The sequence below is a fragment of the Temnothorax americanus genome, unplaced genomic scaffold (genome assembly GCF_048541705.1).
Source record: "Temnothorax americanus isolate GAGA-0224 unplaced genomic scaffold, ASM4854170v1 Scaffold36, whole genome shotgun sequence".
Classification (NCBI taxonomy): domain Eukaryota; kingdom Metazoa; phylum Arthropoda; class Insecta; order Hymenoptera; family Formicidae; genus Temnothorax; species Temnothorax americanus.
The window spans coordinates 133,606-157,986 of record NW_027509505.1 but is presented as its reverse complement, the minus strand read 5'-3'; the positions used below and the strand labels follow the sequence as shown (position 1 = coordinate 157,986).

Genomic DNA, 24,381 nt, shown 5'->3' with positions numbered 1-24,381 from the left:
ATTTAGGTGCGAGGCAAATACTCGACGATCGACATAAAGTATCGTAGCGAATTATTGACGCTCGTTATCGCCTCAGCGTCGCCACCTTAAAAAGTGTACCGCTCGTTGTCGGATCGTCCGGTGCCAGATTAACGCCTGGCTTACACGAAACTTCCATTAACGCAGTCTTGTCGAACCGAACAAAAGTAGCGGAGAGTACGCGCACCTGGCGCGCTCCTGGGAACCGCAACAGTCGATATATCGTATATGCTCGAGAAACTTTAGCCCGCCGCGCCGGTGGAAAATGTAAATTCGCGCGGGGCCGTGGGCGGACTGAAACAGGCAGTTGCGAAGCGATTGTTTGTTTTCCGCTTCCACGGCTTGGAAACCGTACCAGGAAGACCGGCCTCGTGGCGTTGTAATTACGACAACTAAGAACGGTTTGAATAGCTGTCGATTTTGAAAAATAAACCTACGCACTCTATGATTATCGCGAAATTGCGTAAAAAAATACGGTAAAAAAAAAGAAAAAAAATTTCTTTGTTGTTTAGATACCATTTAAACGAACGAATACCATAAGTTTTTCGCGCTCGAGGGAACAATAGCCGAATTTGCGGGATTGAATTATCATCCTTGCGTGATCTCGCGCCCTCGTTATCTGCATGCCGGAAGAACTATCCTCGGCAGAGTAATCGTCCTACAGGAAATAATTTTGGATTGATCTTCCTGGAAGTTCGACTCGACGCGAGGGATATGGGCGATATGGCTCCCGAGAGTACGTCACGATACGTAACGCACTCGTACAAATCAACCGTCTCCATCCTACGCGAAAACATTATCGCCGCGATAAAAATTTGTAGAGAACCCATTTTTGTGCGTCTCGCGAAATGTCGAAGCACTTCGCGGGATATTTTCCGGGTTCTTCTCATTTTCTTCCTCTCTTCCTCTCGTCGCGCACGAAGGAAAAGAAAAATGATCGGATCGCATTAGGACGGATGTTTCAACGGGGCGGGGGAATTTTTCCGCTGTTCGAGACCGAGTTTCTTGTTAAAGCGATTTATAAGAGTTCAAGGGTCAGCCACCGGAGCGTGCTTTTCCTCTCTTCTTTGTTTCTTACTGATAAAATAGCTTTTACGTGTAGACACGTTCTTATACTTGATCGTGACTGCCGGTGTAGTCACCGCCGCGCCGTATTTCTACGCACGTTGGCGGATTTCACCGCCGCATCGCCGCCGCGTTTTTTATTATTCACGTAAAGATGTAGGTTTCCGTGCTGCGAGCGCGCTCACTTTGCATTTTATTCGGATTCCTTCTTGTCGCATGCATTTTGCATTCCGCCGTCGAACGAGTCTTGATAAAGCCTCATCTCGCCTCCATTTCGTTCTCTACGCACAATTCTTCGCGCTTACAGCGTATTATTCGCGGAGAGCTCTGTCAGTCCATCTCGAAATACAATTTAAGCACATGTAGGACAGCAAGTGCAATCCGCATATACGCTCTGTATTTCAATTTCCGGTCAATTATGTTAACTACGTTCAATATGGCATATATTTATATTTTAATTAATTTATATAATTTACATATTATATATATATATAATTAAATTGGATATACATGCATTCGTATATTAAGGAACAATTGTTTTACGCGGTATCGAGTTTCAACATACGTACGATTAAATGTACATTGATTTCTTTCAATAATAATGTAATGCATGTATCGAGATTATTTCAGCTATGTCCAACAAGTTGAAGACGGTTCTTCTTTTAAGCTCCGAAACGCATACGCGCATACACGCGTTTTCCTGCGGTAGGACCTCGTAGAACGTAATCTATGTAGGCCAAGCCGGTGGCCCGCGTCGTAATCAGAAGCCCGTATGACTGCCAGTCCGACGGCGAGAAATCGGTATCACCTTCGCGGCAAGGTCTTGCCTCCCGCCATTTACTTATCGCGGCTGGCGCTTGTCAACCCGAGCTGAACGTTTCTCTTTCAGTATCGTTATAGTCAATGGTCCGACGACTACGAGCACATCGTCACGTCGTGCAAAAGGATCGAAGGGCGAAAGTCTCGCCCCGCTCTTCAAGTCTTCCCTTGAAGTTACCTCTTCTCGTTAAGTTCGAAGTTAAGCACACTCTCGACTTCAACGAATCGGCGGATGAAAGAGGCGGAGCGATTGTATCGATCGTTATTAGGCTTTTATTAGACGGAAGTCTCTCGTCGTATGCCTCGCAAAGGGCGCGTCTGTGCGGGGGGTCGTGTTAACTTAAGTGAAAATACCACCGAGTGGTCCAGCCGAGGGAAGCTGACCACCACCTTCAGCTCGGTTCTCGCGCTTGGATCTCTTAGCGAGTCTGATCGTGGAACTGGCTGAAAGAGGATCTTCCCTTTCTCACGCGAGGCACTATAAATCTACGTCAAAATAAGTCGCGCCGCGTTTCTTGGATTTGAATATCGGCGACATGGGAAACTTACGTAGGAACTTGGATAGAACATTATTACGAAGAGGATAAACGGAGGACGTCAGGTACCTGTGGATTATACGTGCAACGAAGATCATTATCATGAGTCGTAAAAAGAAAAATGCTGCATATATAAAAAGAAATTTTTTAACTAGTTCAAGTATAAGGATGTAATTAATGGACGGTTTGAACGAAATTCGATAAGCCGATATGAAGCGGATGTCCTTTTAAATAGCGGATGCGACACTATCGCGAATATCCTTGACACATGTGACCACGATTTGTTTCAATATATGTTAACGGCTCTATATGACGAAATATCGACGTTGAAACCCCATCACGGATGATAAGAACCTTCGTCACTCGAAAAAATGATAACGTTTTGACGAATTGAATTCTCAATTTCCGCTGAAAGAAAAAGAGCTATCTTATTGAGTTTCTGAGTATTATCAAGAAAGACGAAAAACTACACAATGGAAACTCGGGAGAAGTCGACGGAATGGGCTTTATTGTTCCCTTTGAAGGCGGGTCTGTTCGCTATGAAGTCATCGTTATCTTCGAAGAGCGTGAGCCGCGGCGAGAAGGAGAGAGAGAGCAAGGAGAGATTCTCGAAGAAAAGTCTTCAAGTGCGAGCGAAAATCCGTCGAGGATCGTCCCTGTCGGATCTGGATAAGCTTCAGAGCAAGACAATCCTGCCAGATGTTGTCAGGTCGACGGAGAAATGTTCCGAGTCGCTTCCGCATTCACCCGCCTTATCCCGAACGAACCTTCAGCTGGGCAGCAGTAGCGTGAGAGGCAGCATAGGCGACTTGATGAACATGAAGAAATACGGCGGGTCCAGTTGGAGCGTGCGGAGTGAGACCCTGATTGCGAAGGCCGTGCCATTGAGCACGGTAACGACGAAGCAGAATTCACCGGTTGACAAAAGCGTGGATGATCTCGAGACTGAGTTGCAGGACGAGTTTCCGATCTCCGGAAAACCATTGACCTGCGCTCAAAGAACCCAGAGACTCAGCAGACTTATCAAGAAGCAAAGACGAATAATGGTTTTTAGCCCTAAGTCTTTGGAGAGGGATGTGGTAAGTCATTGCCGGTAAAAATGGGAATTGAAACGTTATTTTCTGCAACATCGGTAGGGTATCTTTATTAGGAAAACGTCAGTATCTGTTCAATAGGAAGTTCAACTTCCTTTGAATAGCTTTTAGTTTAATCTGTTAAAATTGCCTGTTGCAATCAGTGAGATTTTGATAAGTAGGACCTTTGTAGTCGTGATGGGATGAAAAACGAACAAAAAGTATTTTCATCCCCCGTATTTGCGCGGATTACATTACGTCATTTTCGGGCGGCGGTATAACAGCAAAATGCACTGGTTTACACGGCGGACAAGTGAAGCTACAAGTCACAAGTCTACATTTGTCTCTCGCCATTCGCGCCACGTACACGCTTTATTTCTTGACGGATTACGAGCGAGACCGCGGACAAGAGGGCAGACTCGAGAGAGCCATTTGTTCGGCAAGATGGTTTATTTTATTGTTTTTATTGCGGTGCGGCACGTACGATTCCATTGTTTGATTTTTATTGGACCGATAACTCATCGGGCCGAGTATCGACGATATTCATACGTTGTTTGCCGCGATCGCGATCGAAGACAGTATCGATCTCATTGTTGGACGAATAGAAGAGAAGAGAGGGATACTTGGGTCGTCGCTTCGGCTGAATTCGAAACAGCTTTTGCCTCCGTGCGCCTCCGCAGATACTTATACAGGCCTTGAAATATTCATGATACATTCGCGCCGCCTATATACGTTGCAGGACTTACCGTTAGACGCTTCCTATCCGTATCCTGATCCCGCGCGCGGTCATCACGGGAGGGTATTTGTCTCCCAGGCTTGTTATTTGAGAGCGATGCTAACGAGAGTATGTAAAACGAGAGCGTAGCTCGAACGTTCGCATCCCTGCCTTTGCATCGTTGTCGAAGCGCCGTGATATCACCCCGCGGTAAATCCCGGCTGCATCGGATCCGCGCGATATCGCCGCGCTGAAGTTTTGCCGGTTGCGAAGTTTTTCTAAACGGTTATGAGGTACGAGCAGTCACTACGGTGCAATTTCCACGCAACGAGATAATGCCCTCGTAATTTAAACTGATGCGTTTTACGCGGAGCGGAAATCTCCGCTAAAACATATTATTGGAATCGTTGTCGTGGAAATTCCGTGCGGGTATATGTCCGTCGCACCATTTCTACCGCGCCAAGTTTCCCGTCGTTTTCTGTAACTTCGCCGTAGAGAGTCATTAACGTTACTTCGACGCGCAACGAATTAAGGGAACGCGGTTTCGAAACGTGTGTTTCGTGCAAATGTCACATCACCTAGACATATGCCATATCGAGAAGTAACTCGGAGAGAGAATTTCGATAGAGAGAGATGAAACCCCTTCCTCTCAGGTATTATTTGATTTAAAATCAAAATAATTTATTACACAGACCTAAAATGGCTTAATTACATGCAACCCAATACCGCTAAACGGTTTTTTTTTAATTTAAAAGGCTATTAATCAAGGTACTAGCTCAGTTTACTTTCAGTGTCGATAAGCGTCAAATAGCCAATCAATCGTGGATTAGCCGATCTTATGGTCATCCTGGTGCTCAGCTTACGCGATGTGGGTATAATCCCCTAGATTCTCGTTAACGTTCTCGTTGATTGACTTACGCTATTAGCCAGCTGCAACAATGACAAATGAACCTCTCACCGGTGTGGTTCAGCTGAAACACAAACGTAAACGGGTTCTTGTCTTCCTGCGCGATCCAACAAGAAGTAACACGTGTACGCTCTAAATCTTTTCTCAACTATATATACGCTCAGTTTTCTTTTTCATTTAATTTCGCAGTATTTACTCGTTCCATATTGGTAGTAGGTCGACGAATTACGTCCTGGAAAATGTCCAAGTGCCGTTGTAAAAGGATTTATTGTATGACTTCGTATCTGTTCTTCGGGCAACCGAGCGGGATAGGCGCTTTCCTTTCAATTTGAGATTTTGTATTTACCGAGAAGATTGTAAAAAAGAATTAAAAGCGGAGATCTTCATCCTTTGAGGTTGTCTGTGTCCATTGAACCAGGCCAATTGGTACTGGTCCAGGCGCTTTGGAAACGTTTCCTTTTATCCGTCTCGTCAGGCAAACGAGGCATCGACCCTTTCATTTGCCTCGCCGGTCCTTATCCAGCCCGCTTCGCTTCCGAGCAAGTCGCGAATCTCGCAGAGATCCTTCCGCACGATAGTCTCAAAGATACCCGATCATCAAAAGAAACGAAGTCGAAGCAGCGATTTAATCCGAACGTCACGTTCGAGAGGAGCGAGTTTTTTATATCAATTTTCGCAATTTGCATCGCTTGCAAAGCCGATGAAATGCGAAACAAATTTTGATGTTGCACGATACTGCCATTGCCGTAATTTGCTTGATTGGTAGCCTTCTTCGATTTTCGTTATTTACATATGTATATATGTATATGATGCGTATATATATACGCTAAGTCGTAAAATGCGCTTCTAGAGCTGAGCCTCTTAACTGAGTTGTTAAATAAATCCCTGTAATTCTTTCTCTCCTACACAGACACAATCTATGATCTAATCAGCGGACCGTCGCAGTATCGTGTGACTTTATCACGCTCAGTTTTATAGCTTCTCTCTTACCAGCATTTACATATAATATATTTATACGATGACTAAAAATATATGAGGTAGAAAGTTCACGCGATCCGAAAAAAAAGGAGATTAATCTAGCTGATACGAGCGCTTGAAACGGCGCGAACTATACGATTCCTGAACTGGCTGTTGTAAAAAACGTTATATTACATTTTTTATCAGCCATTTTCTACACAGAGTGTCATTCTAAGAAGATAAAACGGTCTTGGTGCCATTTACGGTAATGAGCGTCATGCTCTAATCGTATTCCGGTTGACATAAACTTATTGACCGTTTTGTAAACGGCAGTTTGTAAACATTTCAAGCTCCGCCAGCTTGATTCTCGTCCTCTCGATCCGACTATACCGCGGAACGAGGTTAATATCCCATAATTTTCTCTCCTCTGTCCACGAGTTATTTTCCTTTATGACAACGCTGATAAGATTAGTCGATAGAGCGAGCGGCGGGAAAAGATACTTCGCCGGTCGTATGCCATAATATTTTCCATCATCGCAGCACTGATCTTTTGCAACAACTTGAAGTCCTAACGTTTTGAATTATTAAAATATGATAATAATGTTTCCAATGTACATTCGTCCTAGCGAAACGAGCTTGTAAAATATTGTACCTTTATATTAGAAATTGCACGAGAATTATTCAGTTGACATTTAGTCAAAATTATAAATATTTCTATTTTAACTAAAAGGATATGAATATATGTATGATAAATGATATATAATACTATTATTGTTATCCTCTAGATAGAATAAAATACTATTTGAATACATTTACGAGTAAATACTCTCTAATTGTAATTATTTACATTTAATGCTTACGAGAAACAAAAGTATACGTATGCAATTAACATTCAATGGTCGCATTTATTCACAACCCCTGAAATTAACATTAGGGAAGGTCTTAATCACGCACTGTGCACTTTGTACAAAGCAAAATACAAACAAAAAAAAATAAAGTGGCATTGAGGTCAAAGATGCGTCGGCTGTTTTTTTCATCATGAAAATAAAGATGGCAATATGGATTTCTGTTTTACAAGCAACAAGCAACTGTTGTTTCAAATTTGTTTATAAAGATAACTCGTAATTTATGAGAGTGCTGACTGCTGTTGTATGATAGAAAAGTTGTAAGAACGCACTAATACATTTTCCATTTGTATTGTAATAGCTTACAAATAATAAATTTAATGAGTAAACTTATTTTGAAAGAATAAATCAATTTATGCAATTTATATATGGATATACATATATATATTTTAATATATACGGTCTTAAGCTGACGCCGTAGCTTTATTAAATTCCTAAATGACCTAAATGATTTTCGGGTTTAGGTGATCTTCATTTGCACACTATCGCGCAATTTCAATCTGGGCTGCATAGAAATTTATTATATCTCGGGTAGCTTTATTTGCGCAACGAAGATTATCCGACCTTCTTCCTCATTGTTCTTCAGCTCGGAAGAGATCGCCGTTTTGCCACGGAATATCGCAGACATTTTGAACGTCAGATCCAGAAGTCATGTTTATTCATGAACACCAACGATATAATTAAAATGGCTGCTTCTCTCCCTCCCTCCCTTCTCTCTCTCTCTCTCTCTCTCTCTCTCTCTCTCTCTCTCTCTCTCTCTCTCTCTCTCTTACTCGTCGTTCAACAGGGTTTTGTTGCACACACGACTGCATGTTCAAATACGGTTAATTGCTAACAGTAATGGCTCCGTCACTATTCTTTTTTCTAAACATCCGAGTAACGAGTCTCTTTCATATTGTGTTTTTATGCGAAGATCTCGGGTCATATTATTCGTTAATGAGATTTCTTCCTGGACATCTTGGTTGATCTTCTTTCCGTTTCTAACATCTATTATCTACCTTATCGCATTTCATTTAAACTGCATAAAATCTGATTTTTCCAAAGTTTAGCACAAATAAAATTCGTAATATTGCCATTATTGAATAAATAAATAAATATATAATTGTTATACAATCAGTATAGTAATATATTAACACAATATTCTTCTTTTTGTTACAGGTGAGTATTACAATTTTGTCAATCGCCCCAATAATTGTATTGATGCGACATGCGACATTGCTGATTGCGACAGGTGAGTCCTATTTTCGCACAATGCTCTGCCATTAATCATTATCAAATGTATGTTATTACAATGGCAAATAAACCACGTTTGCCATCGAAAATTCCCAATAAATGGGAATAAAGAAGATACGATTGTGTGCGTGAATGTTGCTAAAAACTGCACCTGATTATCATTCCAAGTATCAGTTAATGATACAAAGCAAAGCTTGACTTCCTCTGCGTACAATATTTTTATAAAAGAATTTATAGGATAATTATAAGGTAATTATAGGATTGTTACAGCAAAAATTCATAAGCTGTTTTTATTGAATCGATCCGAGCGTTATGTTGAGTATAATGAGAAAAAAAAGGTTTACTTTTGCCATTATTGCCACACATCTTCCTTCCGTTATAAGTACTCATTGAAATCCTAGAAATGCACTCCAATCACCGTCTGCGATTACGATCGGAACAATCAGCGTTTAAGCGTGTGTAAAGCTTGACGACCAGCCACAGGCATTAGAATATATCGGTCGAGAGAGTGCACAGAGGAAATGTGCAAAAGCAGAGACGTGAGTGTATGCGCGTCAAACGAAGCAAGGCCAGCGATTAAATATTCATGAGACGTGGCGCAATATGCCTGATATTTACTTTTATCGTTTCAAGTTTTTCTTTTTATCGCTAGTAATACAGCGTTTGCTATGAGAATCGTAACGATTTTACAGTTTTAAAATCGTTGGAAATTGTTGGAATAGATATCACGTGCCGGAATGATTCGCGCTGGATTTTTATAACTCCGTGTCTGTGTTCTGTCAGTTTTCCGACAGCGCGATTGGTTACCTTTTGTAAGCTCAACTTTAATTGTGAAAAGTGCTAAACATTGATTACAGAATAAAACTGCGATTTAATATCGGTTTATCGATTTCGGAACGAATCGGCGATCTGGGCAAATGAAAGAGGGATATAAGCTAAAAAAATATTGACGGACACATTGAAAGGGATCATCGATAGTTTGGTCCTAAAGTGCTCGCAGTTCTGAAAGGGGTTAACAGTGTCGTATGACCATCGTACGACGGTTCGCTTAAATAGTTTCGAAATTTGATACATTCGGAGGGTAGCACGTCGACCGAGACCTAAAATCCGCATTTTCTTCGCGTTACTTTGAGGGTTGCCTCCACCTTTTGTATACTCGTCACGAGTGAGTGTCCCTGATATATATCCATCCTTTTATATAGCGAGAAGAAAGGAAACACGGATATACAATAACACGGAAGACAGTACATAGACACACAAATATATAAAAAAAATCCGAGATATTTAGAAATGGTTTTGCTAAATGAGAAATGTGCGCAGATGCGCCTGAAATGAAGAAAAATTAGAATGAAAATTTAGAATTAAAAATCTTAAATAATATTTTTAATATTTCATAATTAATATTTATGACATTTTTTTTTATCTATTTAAAAGTAATGGAAATCTGTGTTAAAAAAAGAAAGGTAGCAAAATCGAATTTCAATATCGGTTTTGCGGTTTGCAGAATGGTTTTTATATCCGGCCTTAAAACGAGGTCAAGCGTATCTTGGGGAAGCTCATCTGGGAAATTAATCGTGTTCGGGAAATCAGAGACTTGCCTCGCAATACCACTAACTATATGTCGCTCATTCGGCGAAACGCATGGATTCTGCTGATTTGTCTCGTGCAATTTGATCAAAGACACATTACGGCAAGTGCACATATTGGATTCTCTCTACACGCGTAAATTCTGTTAGAGTACACTCGATGCAAACCGAATACGAGTTTACTCCGCTCACATCGCTTAAGAGATATTACCCGATCGATTTGTCGAGCCTACGAAGTAAATTTGACGCAAACCCAGGCTTGTGCCTATATATACTTTCAATTTATCTTAAAAAATACCCGAAGACATTATCTCGAACGCCCCAAATTCATCTTCTTCATGATAATTTGTCAGGTCATTTGGCCGGGGGATCTCGTGGTGTTTTCTCTTTTTTGTCGTCGAGGGTCGTCCATCGAGAAATGGCGTAATTTTTTATCGTCGCGATGCGATTATGTGGAACGCACGAAACGTGAGGCGTGAAGGTTGACGTTAGCAATCAAGGTAGGGTCGCCCGCGGTGATTTTCGTGAATGCCTCGACATTGGGGTAGATGAGCGTTCGCAATAAGAAGTCGATGGCATTGAAAAGGCGACAGTGCGGTACATGCCGCAAAATTCTCGTCGAATTGAGGAGCGAGCAGCACGCCCGAATGCTTCGAAACTAAACGAGGAAGCCGGGCTTTGCTGCCCGTAAACACCTCATGCGGCTTCCGTGCTTTGTGAAGCTTACCTTCGATATAAGGAAGGAAGGAAGGAAGGAAGGAAAGCTCGAGCCAGTGCCGCCGTTACTACCAGAACCAATAGTTTCCGCCGCGTTGCAATATAAAAGAGAAGGCGACACCTTACGATCTGCCAACGTGTGTCCATAAAGTCGACGAATGAATACTTCCGCGGCAATGGCTCCCTTGGAGTCATACGCGAAGAATAAGGACCGTCGATGAGGAACGAACTGATACGTTGGCTCGCAAGTGTCTCTCTCACTTTCTCTTGGGAAATCGTTGTTTAGAATTATTAAATCGCACGACACAATTCGCTTTATGTGCGCGGGTATAATAAATTTTACAGATTTTATCTTGTATTTGATAAATTTACTTATTTAAGAAGGTTAATGATTGCGTGATGAAACCTTATTCTTATTGTATTAATGAGACTGATTAAAAAGAGGTAAAATGTCGCGATATAAATGAGATCTAAATGGAGAGAGATAGATAGATAGATAGATTGCTATATTTATTATGCGCTCCAGAGAGAGAGAGAGAGAGAGAGAGAGAGAGAGAGAGAGAGAGAACGATCTATGAGATGTATCTATCGAGCGACATTACGTAGCCTCAGTCGTTCGTTTTATTGCTAACCATTAAGGAGTTCATCGATAACCTCGAATTGCCGTTACGAGAACTACCACGTAAGCATCGGACAAAGACGGTGCTTCGCCAGACAATCGACCGATCGAACTGGAACGGAGCGACTAACCGAACTCATACAATTCGCTTGTTTCGAAGTAATCGGCAGAACGCGCGGACCGTCGTCGGTTAACATCATCGGTTAACGTGACGTGTTTCAAACTGATCTCGGCCTTATGTAAATGATTTCTATAAGACCGGAGGGCCGATTGTTCCCGAGGCAAGGGTAGCGCTCGAGTACCCGCAGAGATCGCTCGACCAGAATTGTCTAATTGGAATTCTCGCATGAACAACGCGCATCTCCAGGCTCCGCATCTCGTCGATCGCCGACGAAATTATCGACCGACGGTGGGCTATTCTTGTTATTGCCTTTCCGTCTTCTCGCACGTCGAGATACTTCTGTATATGCACGTTATTGGAACGAAACTGAATATAACTTGTCCGATAATGGGACGGGCTAAAAACATCATACCGCCGAAGTTCTCGCAACGGTCTCGGACCTCTCGGACCTCCGAGCTTCGATCTTCCGCAGATCTGGCGACGCGACGGAGAGATGGGAGGCGAAAATCTGTAGATCTCGTTCCGAAATCATACTGCTATATTTCAACAAAATTATAATGCTCGACATTCTGCTCGAGCTAGGAGAAGAAATTCTACTTTCGTTCGCGCGACCGCGAATGAGGTCATCGAAAATCATTAAGATCGTTTAGATTTTATTTTCAGCGCGGCTAATGAAACGATAGTTACGATTTCGCTCATCGTCCATTACGGGTGACTCGCAACGAGGAATAATCTGTATAATATAATCGATAAATCTTTCCGCAGCGCGATTTATTTTTCACAATCCCGGTCAACGATCTTTCTGCTTCTCTGTTGAAGTTCATTCCTTCGCGAATACATTCGGTCCGCACTCGCTTTGCTTCGAATGAAGCTCTCGCGTCTTGAACAACACGGTGCATCGCGTCGCAACATCGTCCGTTCAGCGGGCGAGCAAAAGAAGCCGTACGAGAAACCTTCGTTGTGATTTACGAGGTCACGCGGAAGTTATGACAGGGGGCTTGTTCCCCATGCATTTAGTTCTCGCTTAATTAATGATTTTCGTCGAGCCGAGCATGCGCTCGCCCGGTTAATTCGACGTCCTTACGTTTTTACTATCGCCGTTCCTTTCTCGCTTCATCTACGGCACAATTTCTTCTTCATTCCACCTCAGGAAATATGTATGTGTAGGTATATATATGTATGGAGATAGGAGTATGTGTGTATATATATATGAGTGTTTGCGCGTTCATTAATATTAATGAAACACCCTGCGGAAATTAAAGTGGCAATTACTGTTTCTTTAATATTTTCCGCCGTTTCTCTCATAACGATTTCTTTTTGTTTCGCGAAGAAAGCGAAGTATCTTCGTCGAATGTAAATTCCTTGAGCTTCGAATTGTTCATCGAGCCGTTCATCTCATAATAAATGATATCGCGAACGCTCAGCCCTTTTACTCTCCGAGATCTCATTAATTATCATTAGGGGTTCGCTGCTCCGGACAGCAGAACAAGCCCTCGCGCACTTTGAGACAAATTCTCTAATCGAGAACAGGCGTTCTCGTGTACGCGCCTGCCTGCCGGGGGATTTCGGACTGACGGCGTCGTCGAATCCTCGTACGATAAACAACGGAGAGCGGACGAACGTGGAGTCTGAAGAACTGGAAAGTAAAAAGAGCAGTTGACGCGGAACGCTCTTTGGAACAGCAAGCTCTAAGACTCGTGCCTTGCCGGAAATAACACAGAGCGGTCGACACTTGTCTTTCACATTTCGCACATCTCGCCTTATCGCTCCTTGACTCCCTTTTCCGCTTTTTTTTTATCGAGTCTCTCGTCTCTCCGGCCCGTCTCGGAGCTTCTCACGGACGTGTCTCGCTTTCCCGACGAGTCGCGCCAATTTCGTATGCTTTTAAGTGCTTTCCACTGTAGGACCCGAACTTTCGAAAATCCACTCCTCGCCGCGTGTCACCCCAAATTCTAATCCCTGTATCCAACAGGGAATTGGATTCTCGTCGAGCAATGTCTTAGTTTCTTTTGTCACATTTGTAAGATGCGCTGTAAAGTCTCTCTCTCCCTCTTTTTGTCTCGTCCAATTTATTTATCGCTCCATGGTTCTCGAATAAACACGGAACTGAACGGCTGGCTCGAATCTTCCAAATGATCGGGCAAAGCTTGTTGCGTTTTGACCTCTTGGCCGTTTTCCAAGCATACAACTCGGCTATTTCGTCTGCTAAGTAATTGAAGGGGCGTCCGATCGATCACAACCGAAAATGCTGACTCGTCGTTGCCGGCAGACTGGGAAATAAGGGAGACAGTTGTCATATCGGTCGGAAGCGAAAACATCTAACTTACGACTCTGTTACGGGCAACAAACCTCTTTCGAGTTCGCGAACTGCGAATGACATTCGAATGAGCGTATAGTATTTTTGGCCGAGCCCATTCATCATGTACTTCCTGGTGTCTTGTGTCGTTTTTTCCTGTATGAAAATACGCACGGCATATTTACACACTCTCTTTGTTCCCTTTCTGCAATGTTTGCTGATGGATAAAAGCAAGCGCGCGTGGAACCTAAAATCGACCAAAATAAGTATCATGATCATAAATTAAATTTACATACATATATCTCGATAAGCAAATGCAAATAACCGAGCGCCTGTTCGCCATCATATCGATAGCTTTTACATAAAATATGTAAGTTTAGCATTCGAGATTACACAAGGCCAAGATGAAAGATAGAAAAGGAGGCGAAAAAAAGTGTATAGATTAGTGTTTTTTTTTTTTAGAGCTTTTAGAAACTCTTACTCGAAGATCGCGAGAGAGGGAGAGAAAGAGAGAGAGAGAAAAAGATATTGCTGGAACTTGCGCCTGCTTGTTTCATTTTCAGGACGGTTAATTTCTTCTGCTTTTGTAAATTATTCTTCGACTTAGCTACGAAGCAACCTAGGTTACTTCGCGTTGTTACACTGCACTTCCGGATTTCCGCCAAGCCGGAATCAAGTGCAGCTTTCTCTCTCTCTCTCTCTCTCTTTATTTTATCGTGCTTTCTTTTTACCCGGTGCCCCTCCATACTTCTCATTCGCTTCGCAAATCTCGGGCTGACCGACTTTCCATCCCATAACTGATATTCAAATTTTGTTTGCACGCACCAACGAAGACGTCGAGACTTCTGTACTCGAGCTCGATGCTTATCCGTTAAGCCAAACTCCAAGCTTATACTTTTTCTTTTATTGTCTGAAATTGTGACACGTAGACGCGCACTCGTAGAAGTGCCTGAGGAGATTCCGAAGAAATTGCGCGCTCGCGATACGAATTATTCCTATCTCGGTTATATTATTTCTAGCGGTGTATCTCGATGATGCAGTTTGAAAAGCTAAATAGATCGCATAATAACCCAATTGTAGAAAATAAACGCTCACGGCTGTTTGACCGACTAAACCAACGTGGAACCAACGGCGATGATACGATAAAGCAGAAACGACCGCACAGATTCAGGCAAAAATCGATGACTGGCTTTGACAAAGTAAAACGTTGCCTTCTCGTGAAACGACCTTCTCGAGCCCACGGACGTGATTGATTATCCATCTTTTGTGAAAATAGGTAATCATTTCGGATGCCTAAGTAACAGCGGTCCCATAACAAGTGGCTATTGGCGTGCTCTCGGCTTCATAACCTGGATACCCAGCTTCATCGATTGCTTTGTCGGCGAACAATTAATTAACTACGACAAGTTCGATTTGCGTCTGTATCAGAAAATTCTACGATCTCGGTAACGTTTTCGGAAAATATACAAAAATTTTCGAACGTGGATATGAGTTTACCTGAAAATATTATTCTTTAATTTTATGGATAAACACATTTTGAGTTCTATATTTCCTAGGTTGCATGAAAAATTTCTGCATCCTGCAGAAAAATTGCAATCGCACAGCATCGGGCTATAAACGTAATGGGTTTGTCACCCGTTATCTCAATATACTTGTAACTCGTGCTGGGAAATTAATTGCGACTTTGTAACTGTCAGAGAGATAATTTTTGTGAACAGCGTATGGTTACGGTAAATTATTTCATCACTACGTGTAAAAATGTTCTTTACACGTGCGCAAGCTTCAATCTGGTTTTCTCGGTCGATCGATACTTATGAAGGAGTGGTTTAAACTTGGACAAATTTAAATATTTAATGTCACGCGAGATTGATACGCTGCGCGATTGCATTGTCAGTTCGTTTGTAAATTGTCGCGGAGTGTCGTAAGTGTCTTCTCAATACTTTCAACACATAACACAAAATACAGCTATAATAAAACGGCGTGTTAAACGTCGATTTTTACTACTGGATGCTACATATATGCAACAGTCTACTTCGTTCCAATTGTACAGTCCTTTAATTACAGAAAGTTTGGAAGTTTAGACATGGGATCTATGTCTATGCTCGAGCCATTTTACTCTCCTCTGGCAGAACAGATTTCTTATTCTTTTCACGTCGCGGTACATGACCTTCTCTGACAGGATTAAAACATTCTTATTTTGTTACGTAGATGCAAAACGTAGCAAAATGAGAATGTTTTAGATGAAATCTATATTTATTATTCTTCTAAAACATTCGAAACGAAGTAGACTGGATACATGTATGTACACAATTAGTATATATATATATATATATATATATATATATATATGCGCGTGCGCGCACGTGTGTGCGTACACTTTCTTTTGCTTACTTAACACAAAAAACTAACGATAATAATCATTAGTGTAATGAAATGAGGAGCGGTTTCCGCGTTAGATAGTACGCACCATCTGAGTATTTATAACTGTAACAAATGTTATCGCACGGTTTTAAGATTTGTTCGACAAAAGATGATTACGGTTCGCACATGGGAATGAGATAATCGTTTAATTTTGATAACGATCCGTAATAGCACGCATGTGCGACAGTGGGATTGGTTAACAAGCTTCCCATTATGTCAGGACAAAGTAGCTCCGAACTATTATGAACGACCGGATTAATACGATGTCTTTGGATTAGAGTTACATACAAATGGTAGTGACATACCGAAGCAGTTGACATCTCTGCTGCTGGAAATTCATAATACCGTATCGCTTTTGTCGCGTGCGAATTGATGAAAGCAAATAAAGTGAGAATTTAGGAAAATTAGGAAAATTTTGCATTTCTTTTCAATATGCGAATTGCTTTCAATTTGCGTTTTTAATACGCTTTAAGAAGTGATCAAACTTAGTGAGAAACTGCATTATCCGTTTTTGCATTATATATTCATACATCGCATTGTATTCATATGATATAATCGCATCATCTCATACATATCGGTCTAGAAATGATATATGTACTGTATCCGAAAAAGTAAATGTTTATTTTTATTTGATCTCCGTCCACATTGGCTTTCATTACTAGACTAGTAGACTCACATAATTGATGTACACATACGGACTGGAAGACAGGGATAAATTGAAGCGATAAAATAGCAACGTGTTTCACCTTTTTTCGATTCGATTTCGATTAACACAAAACGTATTGTCTTGTTGATTTAAAAGATTGCGCAAACATTTGCCTGAATAAAAAAATTAATTAAATTTATAAATTAGATTTGTGCAAATTTAAAATAAAGAAAACCTGTAATTTATAATTTAATTTTTAATTTGCAATTTTTAATTTTGCAAAAATCAAAGGATTAATAAATTGTATAAAATATTAAGATACATCCATCTATAATGTTTATCTTTATATACGTTGTCACTTAATAGCGTAAGATTATTTTTCAGAAAAATAAATCATGTAAGATCTCGATGTACACATTAGATATCTATCGTACTATTGCTGTGGTCTAAGTTTGCATTAAAGCAAATCCTTATAATTGTACACAGTTTTGCCGTCATTCGCGATAGATTTGCACTCGCTTCTGGGTTTTATCCTCAGTTGTGCGCGTGCAGTGTCTCCTCGGTAAAGCGCATACGTATTTTATGCCGTACCGACGCTCGGCCCGGCCCGCCATTTTCCCCGGACTCAACCTTAGGGGTTAGCCACGGTGGTTAACGACGAAGAACCGTTCGCTCCGTTCCTTCTTACTCCTCGGTTCCTCTCTCTCCGTCTCTCCACCTTGTACGCTCTTCTACCTTCTCTCGCCCGTCTCTCTGTCTCGCGCTTACTCTCTCCTCCACTATTCCAGCTCCCTTTCCTCCACCCTCCCCTCTTCCGGAAAATCAATATGAAGTGGCGTTGGTATACGACGTGGTGGCTGCTACCGTGTGTGCCATCTCTCTCCGACCATCACGACCTTTCCTTTCTGCCTTTTCCCCTCTTTCTCTCTGTTTCCCCCTTGTTCCTCTTCTCGTTTCCCGTTTTCGTCTTCTTCTTCCTCTCGGCGTGCAAACACGACCGTCCCTCGTGCATCGTCCGGTATTCCGCCGTTCGGTTCTTCCGCCCGACGCACCATCAAATCCACCTAGGTCTCCCCAGGGGCGCCAGAGCTCAAACGGCAGCCTCCGGCCTTGCCGGCGGGTTCGGGCAGATCGGTCACCGAGTCACCAGGATTCATTCGGGTTGCCTGGCTGGCTGGCTGGCTGGCTGGCTGGCTGGCTGGCTCGTAGGTCAACATCCACCATTCCGCCACTGGTTGAATATCGCCGCGTGGCGGCGCCGTGCGTGTCATCGTACCTTGCGCTTCCTTTCGGCGAATGTACCGTCGTCGTTTCCGTTTACTCGCTCGCACACGCGAGAAATGTAATTTCTCCAGAGATCGCATCTTTGGGTGATTAAAAAAAAATATGCGAATAAGCGGGAAGTCGAGAGATAAGTCGCGTGGCTAGAAAGGTAGACTTTCGCACCCTTCTGCCCTTCGTGTTCTCGTCTCATACAACTCGAATTTTATCTCTCGCAAATCGCCGCGCGAATGCGAAATCGACACGCAATTTTGCGCACCGTCTCGATCGATATATCGCCGTCGCGGCACGCTAACGACGCAATGCATCGTGATCTGGTTTTGATAACGCTATTCGTCTGCGCGGTCTTTTTCGTTTTGAGCGGTAAGAACGAAGTTTCCTTTCATCCAGCGCAATACTTATTCATCATACGCGATACATGGCGGAATCATAAAAAATCTACGAGCTTGAATGCATAGCTATATCCGCTTTAACGTTCTTGATGTACCACCGTGAATTTCTGAGAGGGTAGATTTCTCACGTCTGCAGAGACGCCTCTAGCATTGTATATTTAAAAAAAATAGACATAAACAAGTAAGAAAAATACATACAAAGCAAAAGTCAGCAGAATAATTGTGCAAGAAAATTACAAATTATAATTCGGGGGAGGAGGGTTTGTCAATGTTTTTGTTTATAATGTCCCTCCTTCATCGTAAATCATCCTCCGTTACACGTACATAAATAAATTTATCAGTTTAAGGGGATAACGTCAAGATATATATTTAAAAAGATAAAAAGGAAAAGATAAATCTAACGTTGGCAGAAGAAAATCCTTTTTCGTTCGGGCGTTCTGCGGGAAAAACACAGCACTGCGCCATGCGCAGTAGCGTCTCGGCCGGCAAGGGTGGTGGTTCGTGCGCCCTAGGGGTTGATCGGCGCTGTAGTATGGAGAGTACGGGGGCGCGGGGAGGGTGGGTTTGGCCAGGTAGCTTAGGCGAGAGGGTCCGCGGGGGTTGCACACGGGAGTGGTGGGAAGGAGTCACGGCGTAAGCGAGGCGAAGCGACGCGAGAGGACGGGCACGCTAGGTTAGTAGCGGAGGTACACGTTGTACCAGCCGGCAGTAGCGAGTGCCGTGCTTAACACGGCCTACACGGCCTTCCCGCTGCGCGCGTTAGACCCGTTGAAGGCGGCCGCCCTCGTCGATCCATTTCTACTTGCGTTGCGTCGCGTAGCGTCGCGTCACGACGCCTCGCCTCGTTTCGCCTCACCTTGCGCTCGCCTCACCTCGCGCTCGCACGGACGACCCTCGGCGACCCGCGCCGTGTTTTTCCCCTTAAATATACTGCACGAGACGCGCGCGCCCGGCTCTCCTCCCCGTGAGGGACCTCAGTGGAACGAGGTGTGGATAATGGTAGCGAGAAAGTGCCGGCGTCGTCGTCGCCGTCGAGTGGCGTCCCGCCGTCGCCGGCAGCCCGAGCGACGCTACTACTCGCGTGAACGACAGTCCGGCGAAGGCGCGGAGTGAACGGCCTCTCTCTCTCTCTCTCGCGTGATCGACTCTTCTCGGCTCCAGTACGCCCGACGCTCACAGGATTTTAAGGCGTGGAGGAAGCTCTCCCCGTGCGCGCGAACTCCGACGGCGATGCGTCGTCTTCGTCGACGGTGCGTGCGCGCGCGCGCGTGTGTCCCAACGTACGGGGGAGAAAAAAGGGCTTTTCGCACTGCGGGATAGCGTGTGGCTGATCGAAAAGACACCCCGGGAGTGATCGGCGTGTACTCCACGCGGCGGCGTGTTCTCGCGTGAGGGCCTCGTTCGCGCAAAAACGAACGCTCGTTCCTTCCGTCTCGGAAACTCGCGTGAGAACTCGCGGACAGGCGTGAAAACTCTTTCGCGTGGAAATTCGTGAGTGCGCGAACGCGCGCGATACGTGCGCGCATTCTTCTTCTCAGATTATTTCCTTCTTTCCAAAATGTAAAGGAACAGGAAAATAAAGTAACTCGCTCACCAGCTTATGACTCGGTGATATACATGCCGAAATCGATTAGCGTTTGATTAATAATTAAAGTTGGAAGATTGAAATTCGATATACCTGCAACTCGAGCGAATTGAATTTTTGAACAAAAACTTTTAAAGCGATTCGGTATTGATTGGCGCATAAATATAATATTTATTAATAGTTCACAGGATACATTAATTTACAAATAATTTCTGATACTCTGTATCGACTGGAAATTTTCCATAATTGGTATTCAAAATTCCAATCTAAGCAGAGAAAAACAATAAAGGTATAGATATATGTATTCTACTTTATCGGAAAAATATTGGCCGATTATACCGGCAAGGATCGATACGTTAGACAAACAGACGATAGGCTTCCCAGATTCGCACAGTTTGCGCAAAATAAAGCCCAGCAAGGCGATTTCGGCGTGCCACGAGAATCCCTTGTTGTAACGGGACTATATATTTACGCGATCTACATCCTTTATAATCAAACTAGCTTCCGGCTGGCTTGCTAATCAAACATAATAAAACTGTACGGTTTTACGTTTCGGAAATTGATATCGCGGATGAAAATAATAAATCCTCAAAGCTTCTGTACAAAATATAGAGCGAATTGGTAAATCAATAATTTTTGTAATTAAAATACTTGTGTATATGTGTAAAATGCGAAAAGTTTCATGGAAATCTAGTATCGGCATAGTCGCGTCACATAATAGAGCAATACTACTTGAATAAATGTTTTCCTAATCAATACGCTATTACGCGCTGTTTAATTCATGATGCGTTATTTATTTTTAACGTAACAGGTTTTTTTATGTGTATTTTTCTGAAATAGCGTAAAAAGTAATATACATAAAATGAATACTACACCCGTCAATGAACTTTCCATAGACTTTGTATAGCCGCCAGATAGGGCTGGAATATAAAATGGAATGCTTACTTTTATGGCGAAGTATAAAAAGAAGAACGAGACTGTAAATCTCTTAGCTAAATAGATATATTACTATAGCCACTAACATTTTTATTCCCATGCTGCGATTGCAGTTAATTACTCCGGAATTAACATAACAATTACGAAGAAACAGCCAACAGAGAAAGGCCAGAATCTAGTTATTTATTTCGAGGAAGTTAGTTTTCCGATTCAAGGGACACTGTTATCTTCTCCTCTTGAAGCCTGTTTGTAATAACGTAAACTATCAAGTTACAAACGCGTACTTGGTCGTAAGTCTCTCTCAAAATGAAGCGAAATGCAAATTTGCTAATCCTGTAACTTCCACGATCGAATGGACGAAGTAATAAAATAATTCTCGGAACTTTCTTGAATATATGCGAGATTCAATGCTCGCCCCTCGTAACGGAAGTTACGAGTTCATGATGATGAAATTACACGCGAAACATTTCTCGTAGGTTATCAGAACAAAGCGAACTCAGCTTGAAATATTAAATCGCTCCAACAGGCTCATTTGTCTATTCATCTTTTTGGAACAAACTGTGTGCTCATAGATCTCAAGTTCCGTGCTCAAAAGTAAAATATTGCGCGAAAGAGAAAATCGAATCCCGTAAACCTATCCATCTTACCCTTCTCGTGGCACGTTGCCGCTTAACGTTCCGCACGCGATCACGAGCGGCGACAACGAGCTTCCTTCCTAAGCTCGGCGTCAGGCCGGCGATAAATCCGAGAGTGAAGATGCGCGCACATGCCGGCCGTCGAAAAACGACGGGGACAATCGTCGTTTCCGGCGTCAGCGAATTACGAGACGGCGACACATCGACCGACACGTGTTTGTGCTTTCAGTGGATACCACGATCCGTCGTAACCATCTAGAGATTCCTCCGGCGGGAGAGTGCGCGAGAGAATCGTGACGCACGAGAGGAGAATCGGGTTAAAGAATGTTTTGAAATCTCAGTGCCGTTTTCACTAGTGTTGCGCAAGAAAAAAAGAAGAGAGGATCGTGCGATGTCGCGCAAAATCGCGAAACTGGAGTAACGGGAGAAGAGGAATTTGTGTGTGTGCGAGTTCCAGTTGGATACAGGCAGGGGCCGGCATCGTGGAATGCGTGATATCTCGTGACATATCGAGTGGAGATAGGATAAAAAATCGGGCGTGAGAGTGCTCGATAAATTACAAACTGGTCTGTGTTGTTCTAACGCGATAACGTCATCATCAATAATAATAAAAAAAAAGATCCTATTAATATTATAATCTTCTTCATATATATGTATGATAATACTAATTTGTGTGGAGTGTGATTATAAAATTTACCGTTTGTTCCAAGTTTGAGAGATATATATCACCGTATAAGAAAAATATATAAATCTATACGTACGAATACGTGTATATACATGTATGTCGTTGACGAAGATGATATAGAGAAAAACACAGGCGTAAGAGCCGGCGCGAAAAGGGGAGGAAAGGTGATGCTTAACGACCAAACGAATGTTGTCAATTACTATTTAATCGTCGTGTTAAAGTTTCCACGTTCAATTATTATAAATGTTAAAGTTGGTTCGTCTGTAGTCCCCCCGTTAAATAATCTACCTCTCTTAAGTATCGACAACGAAAAAGCTCGGAAAAACGGCCTATAAACTGTATCTGTGTGTAGAGTGCTACGGATCTCGGTGCGATGATTGTACCTGGTTTGATAAGGTATTAAATCTCCTTCTCGGAAAAGGGAAGAAACGAGAGCGCCGTTTTTCCCATTTCGAAGGTAAGAGAGAACGATTTACTTTTCAATTTCTTCGAACAGTTTCCAGTTTCCATGGTGGTAATTTTATATTCCGGGTACACTCTGTCAACCCTTTTATATTCCGATCATAAAGCCAAGTTACTTCTGACATCGGCAAGTAGATTTAATTAAATTGTACTGTCGCTTTGTATAAATTGTCAGTTGCGATATTTAATGATAAAGTAAAAACCAAAAGAAAAGCTTTTATAATCCGAAGCGGCTTAACTATGTGTGTGTGTTCGCACTTGACATTTGATATATAACTTTTCGAAAGGTTTAAACCTCGATGCAACTGCAATTGCAAGAGGATTCGAATGTAAACGCTTTCGAGTGCGTAACGTTACACGCCTCTTGGCTCGCTGCGACTTTTATCTGGTCTACGTGCATGCGATACATGTGCGATACACGCCGACTTCCGATGTCATCTATCCGACATTTTCCCCGCGGTCACAAAACCGGAGTGGAGAACAAAACGAGGTGTACCGCGGCCGATTATTGTCGCGCGCGTGTACAATAGGTTTTCACAATGGGGCTCCATACATTTGTCATTGTCGTGTTCGCCTTCGGGCCGGGGTGCCGCGCCGTTATGTCCGCGAACAAGAATATCATTCGCACAACATATCTATTGTTCTAAGAAAAATGTAGGAATAACGGCACAATATTCCCGATAGGAAAGATGCCAGTGTATCGAATCGCGTATTACCGTCCCGCCACTGGTTTTTTCGCGATGCAATTTATAACTTTTTGAATTGTACATTAAACACTATTAACCGCGAACTAATTTAATCCACGTCTCTTTTGGATGAGCTGTTAATTATTCCGTACTGAACTTCACCTGTATTTTATAATTTTATCTTAATCGCGTAATGTGTAAATTGTGTAACAAAAGTCCAAGTTCAAAATAGACGAGCATTTTATAACGTAACGTAACAATAAAAAAGCTGTAATTTCCACTAAATTCGTGGAGCTCGCCTTCATTTGAACGCAAAGCCTTTCTACGAAGCGAGAAAAACGTCTACGACATGCTATTTTCTCGAACTTAGAGGCGCCAATCGGCGCTGTACGAGGCGAGTTAAATTGTAATTTGTGGGCAGAATGTAACCGCGCGATCTCCGCGTGAATTCTCGCTGATATCTTTCGCTCCTTCCTTTTTCGGTCGTTTCCTTTTGTCGCCGTTCACACCTCGTCTTTCCACATCGTTGATCTCAATTACGTATCTCAGCCAGTTTGTTCGAACGGGATATCTCTCTATTACACGAACGCTAGCGACAAGTTGGAGCGGAATAGCACTTTAGTAAGACAGCTAGGTCTTCTGATCGACTTGATTCAATGTTCGTAGGAAAAAAGTGAATTCCAGAGGTGCAGCTAGCACGTAGCGACAATGTGCAAACTATATATTCCTACTTTTTTTCGTCATTTAGCAGAGTTAATGGCTTTGCCATTTACTCCGCAAATAATCTTTGATGTCAAAAGCGAGCGTGCGAACGCGTGGCTGACACACATTTGTTGGCACATTTTTGGTTTCGCAAATGTAAACCGTTGAAGCTCGGTTGTGCGTGTCCAAAGGCTTTGATGTGTTTCGATCCTTAATGTTTCATGCAAATCCTAGGGCAACAAAGTAATGCGACGTACGGTATCGTGATATCGCGACAAGTAATATGCAGATTGCAGAGCGGTTTTGCCAGCAGCGTCGTGAATAGCATCGCGTTACTTTCAACACCGTATAATTAAAATTCAATAGCGTTTTTCGTGGTATTA

At 42.6% G+C, this 24,381-nt stretch overlaps 2 protein-coding genes across 7 annotated transcripts in view; both read left to right on the top strand.

Moving 5' to 3' along the window:
* The window catches only part of LOC143901765 (uncharacterized), a 52,207-nt gene extending 43,751 nt beyond the window's left edge, over positions 1–8,456 (top strand). Inside the window, exon 16 of the mRNA XM_077414302.1 lies at positions 8,154–8,456. Within this exon, the coding sequence (XP_077270428.1) occupies positions 8,154–8,261 (108 nt within the window). The 3' untranslated portion in view covers positions 8,262–8,456. The remainder of the gene's footprint in view (positions 1–8,153) is intronic.
* A 10,456-nt stretch (positions 8,457–18,912) lies between these two features.
* Positions 18,913–24,381, top strand: part of Unc-13 (protein unc13 homolog) — a 92,180-nt gene continuing 86,711 nt past the window's right edge. For 3 of the 6 annotated variants that reach the window (XM_077414298.1, XM_077414300.1, XM_077414295.1), the window contains exons 1-2: positions 18,916–19,798; positions 21,693–22,605. The gene's annotated coding sequence lies outside the window, so the exon portion shown is untranslated. Of the gene's footprint in view, positions 19,799–21,692; positions 22,606–24,381 lie in introns of all 6 variants that reach the window. The other 3 variants (XM_077414297.1, XM_077414301.1, XM_077414299.1) reach the window with 3 other exon arrangements.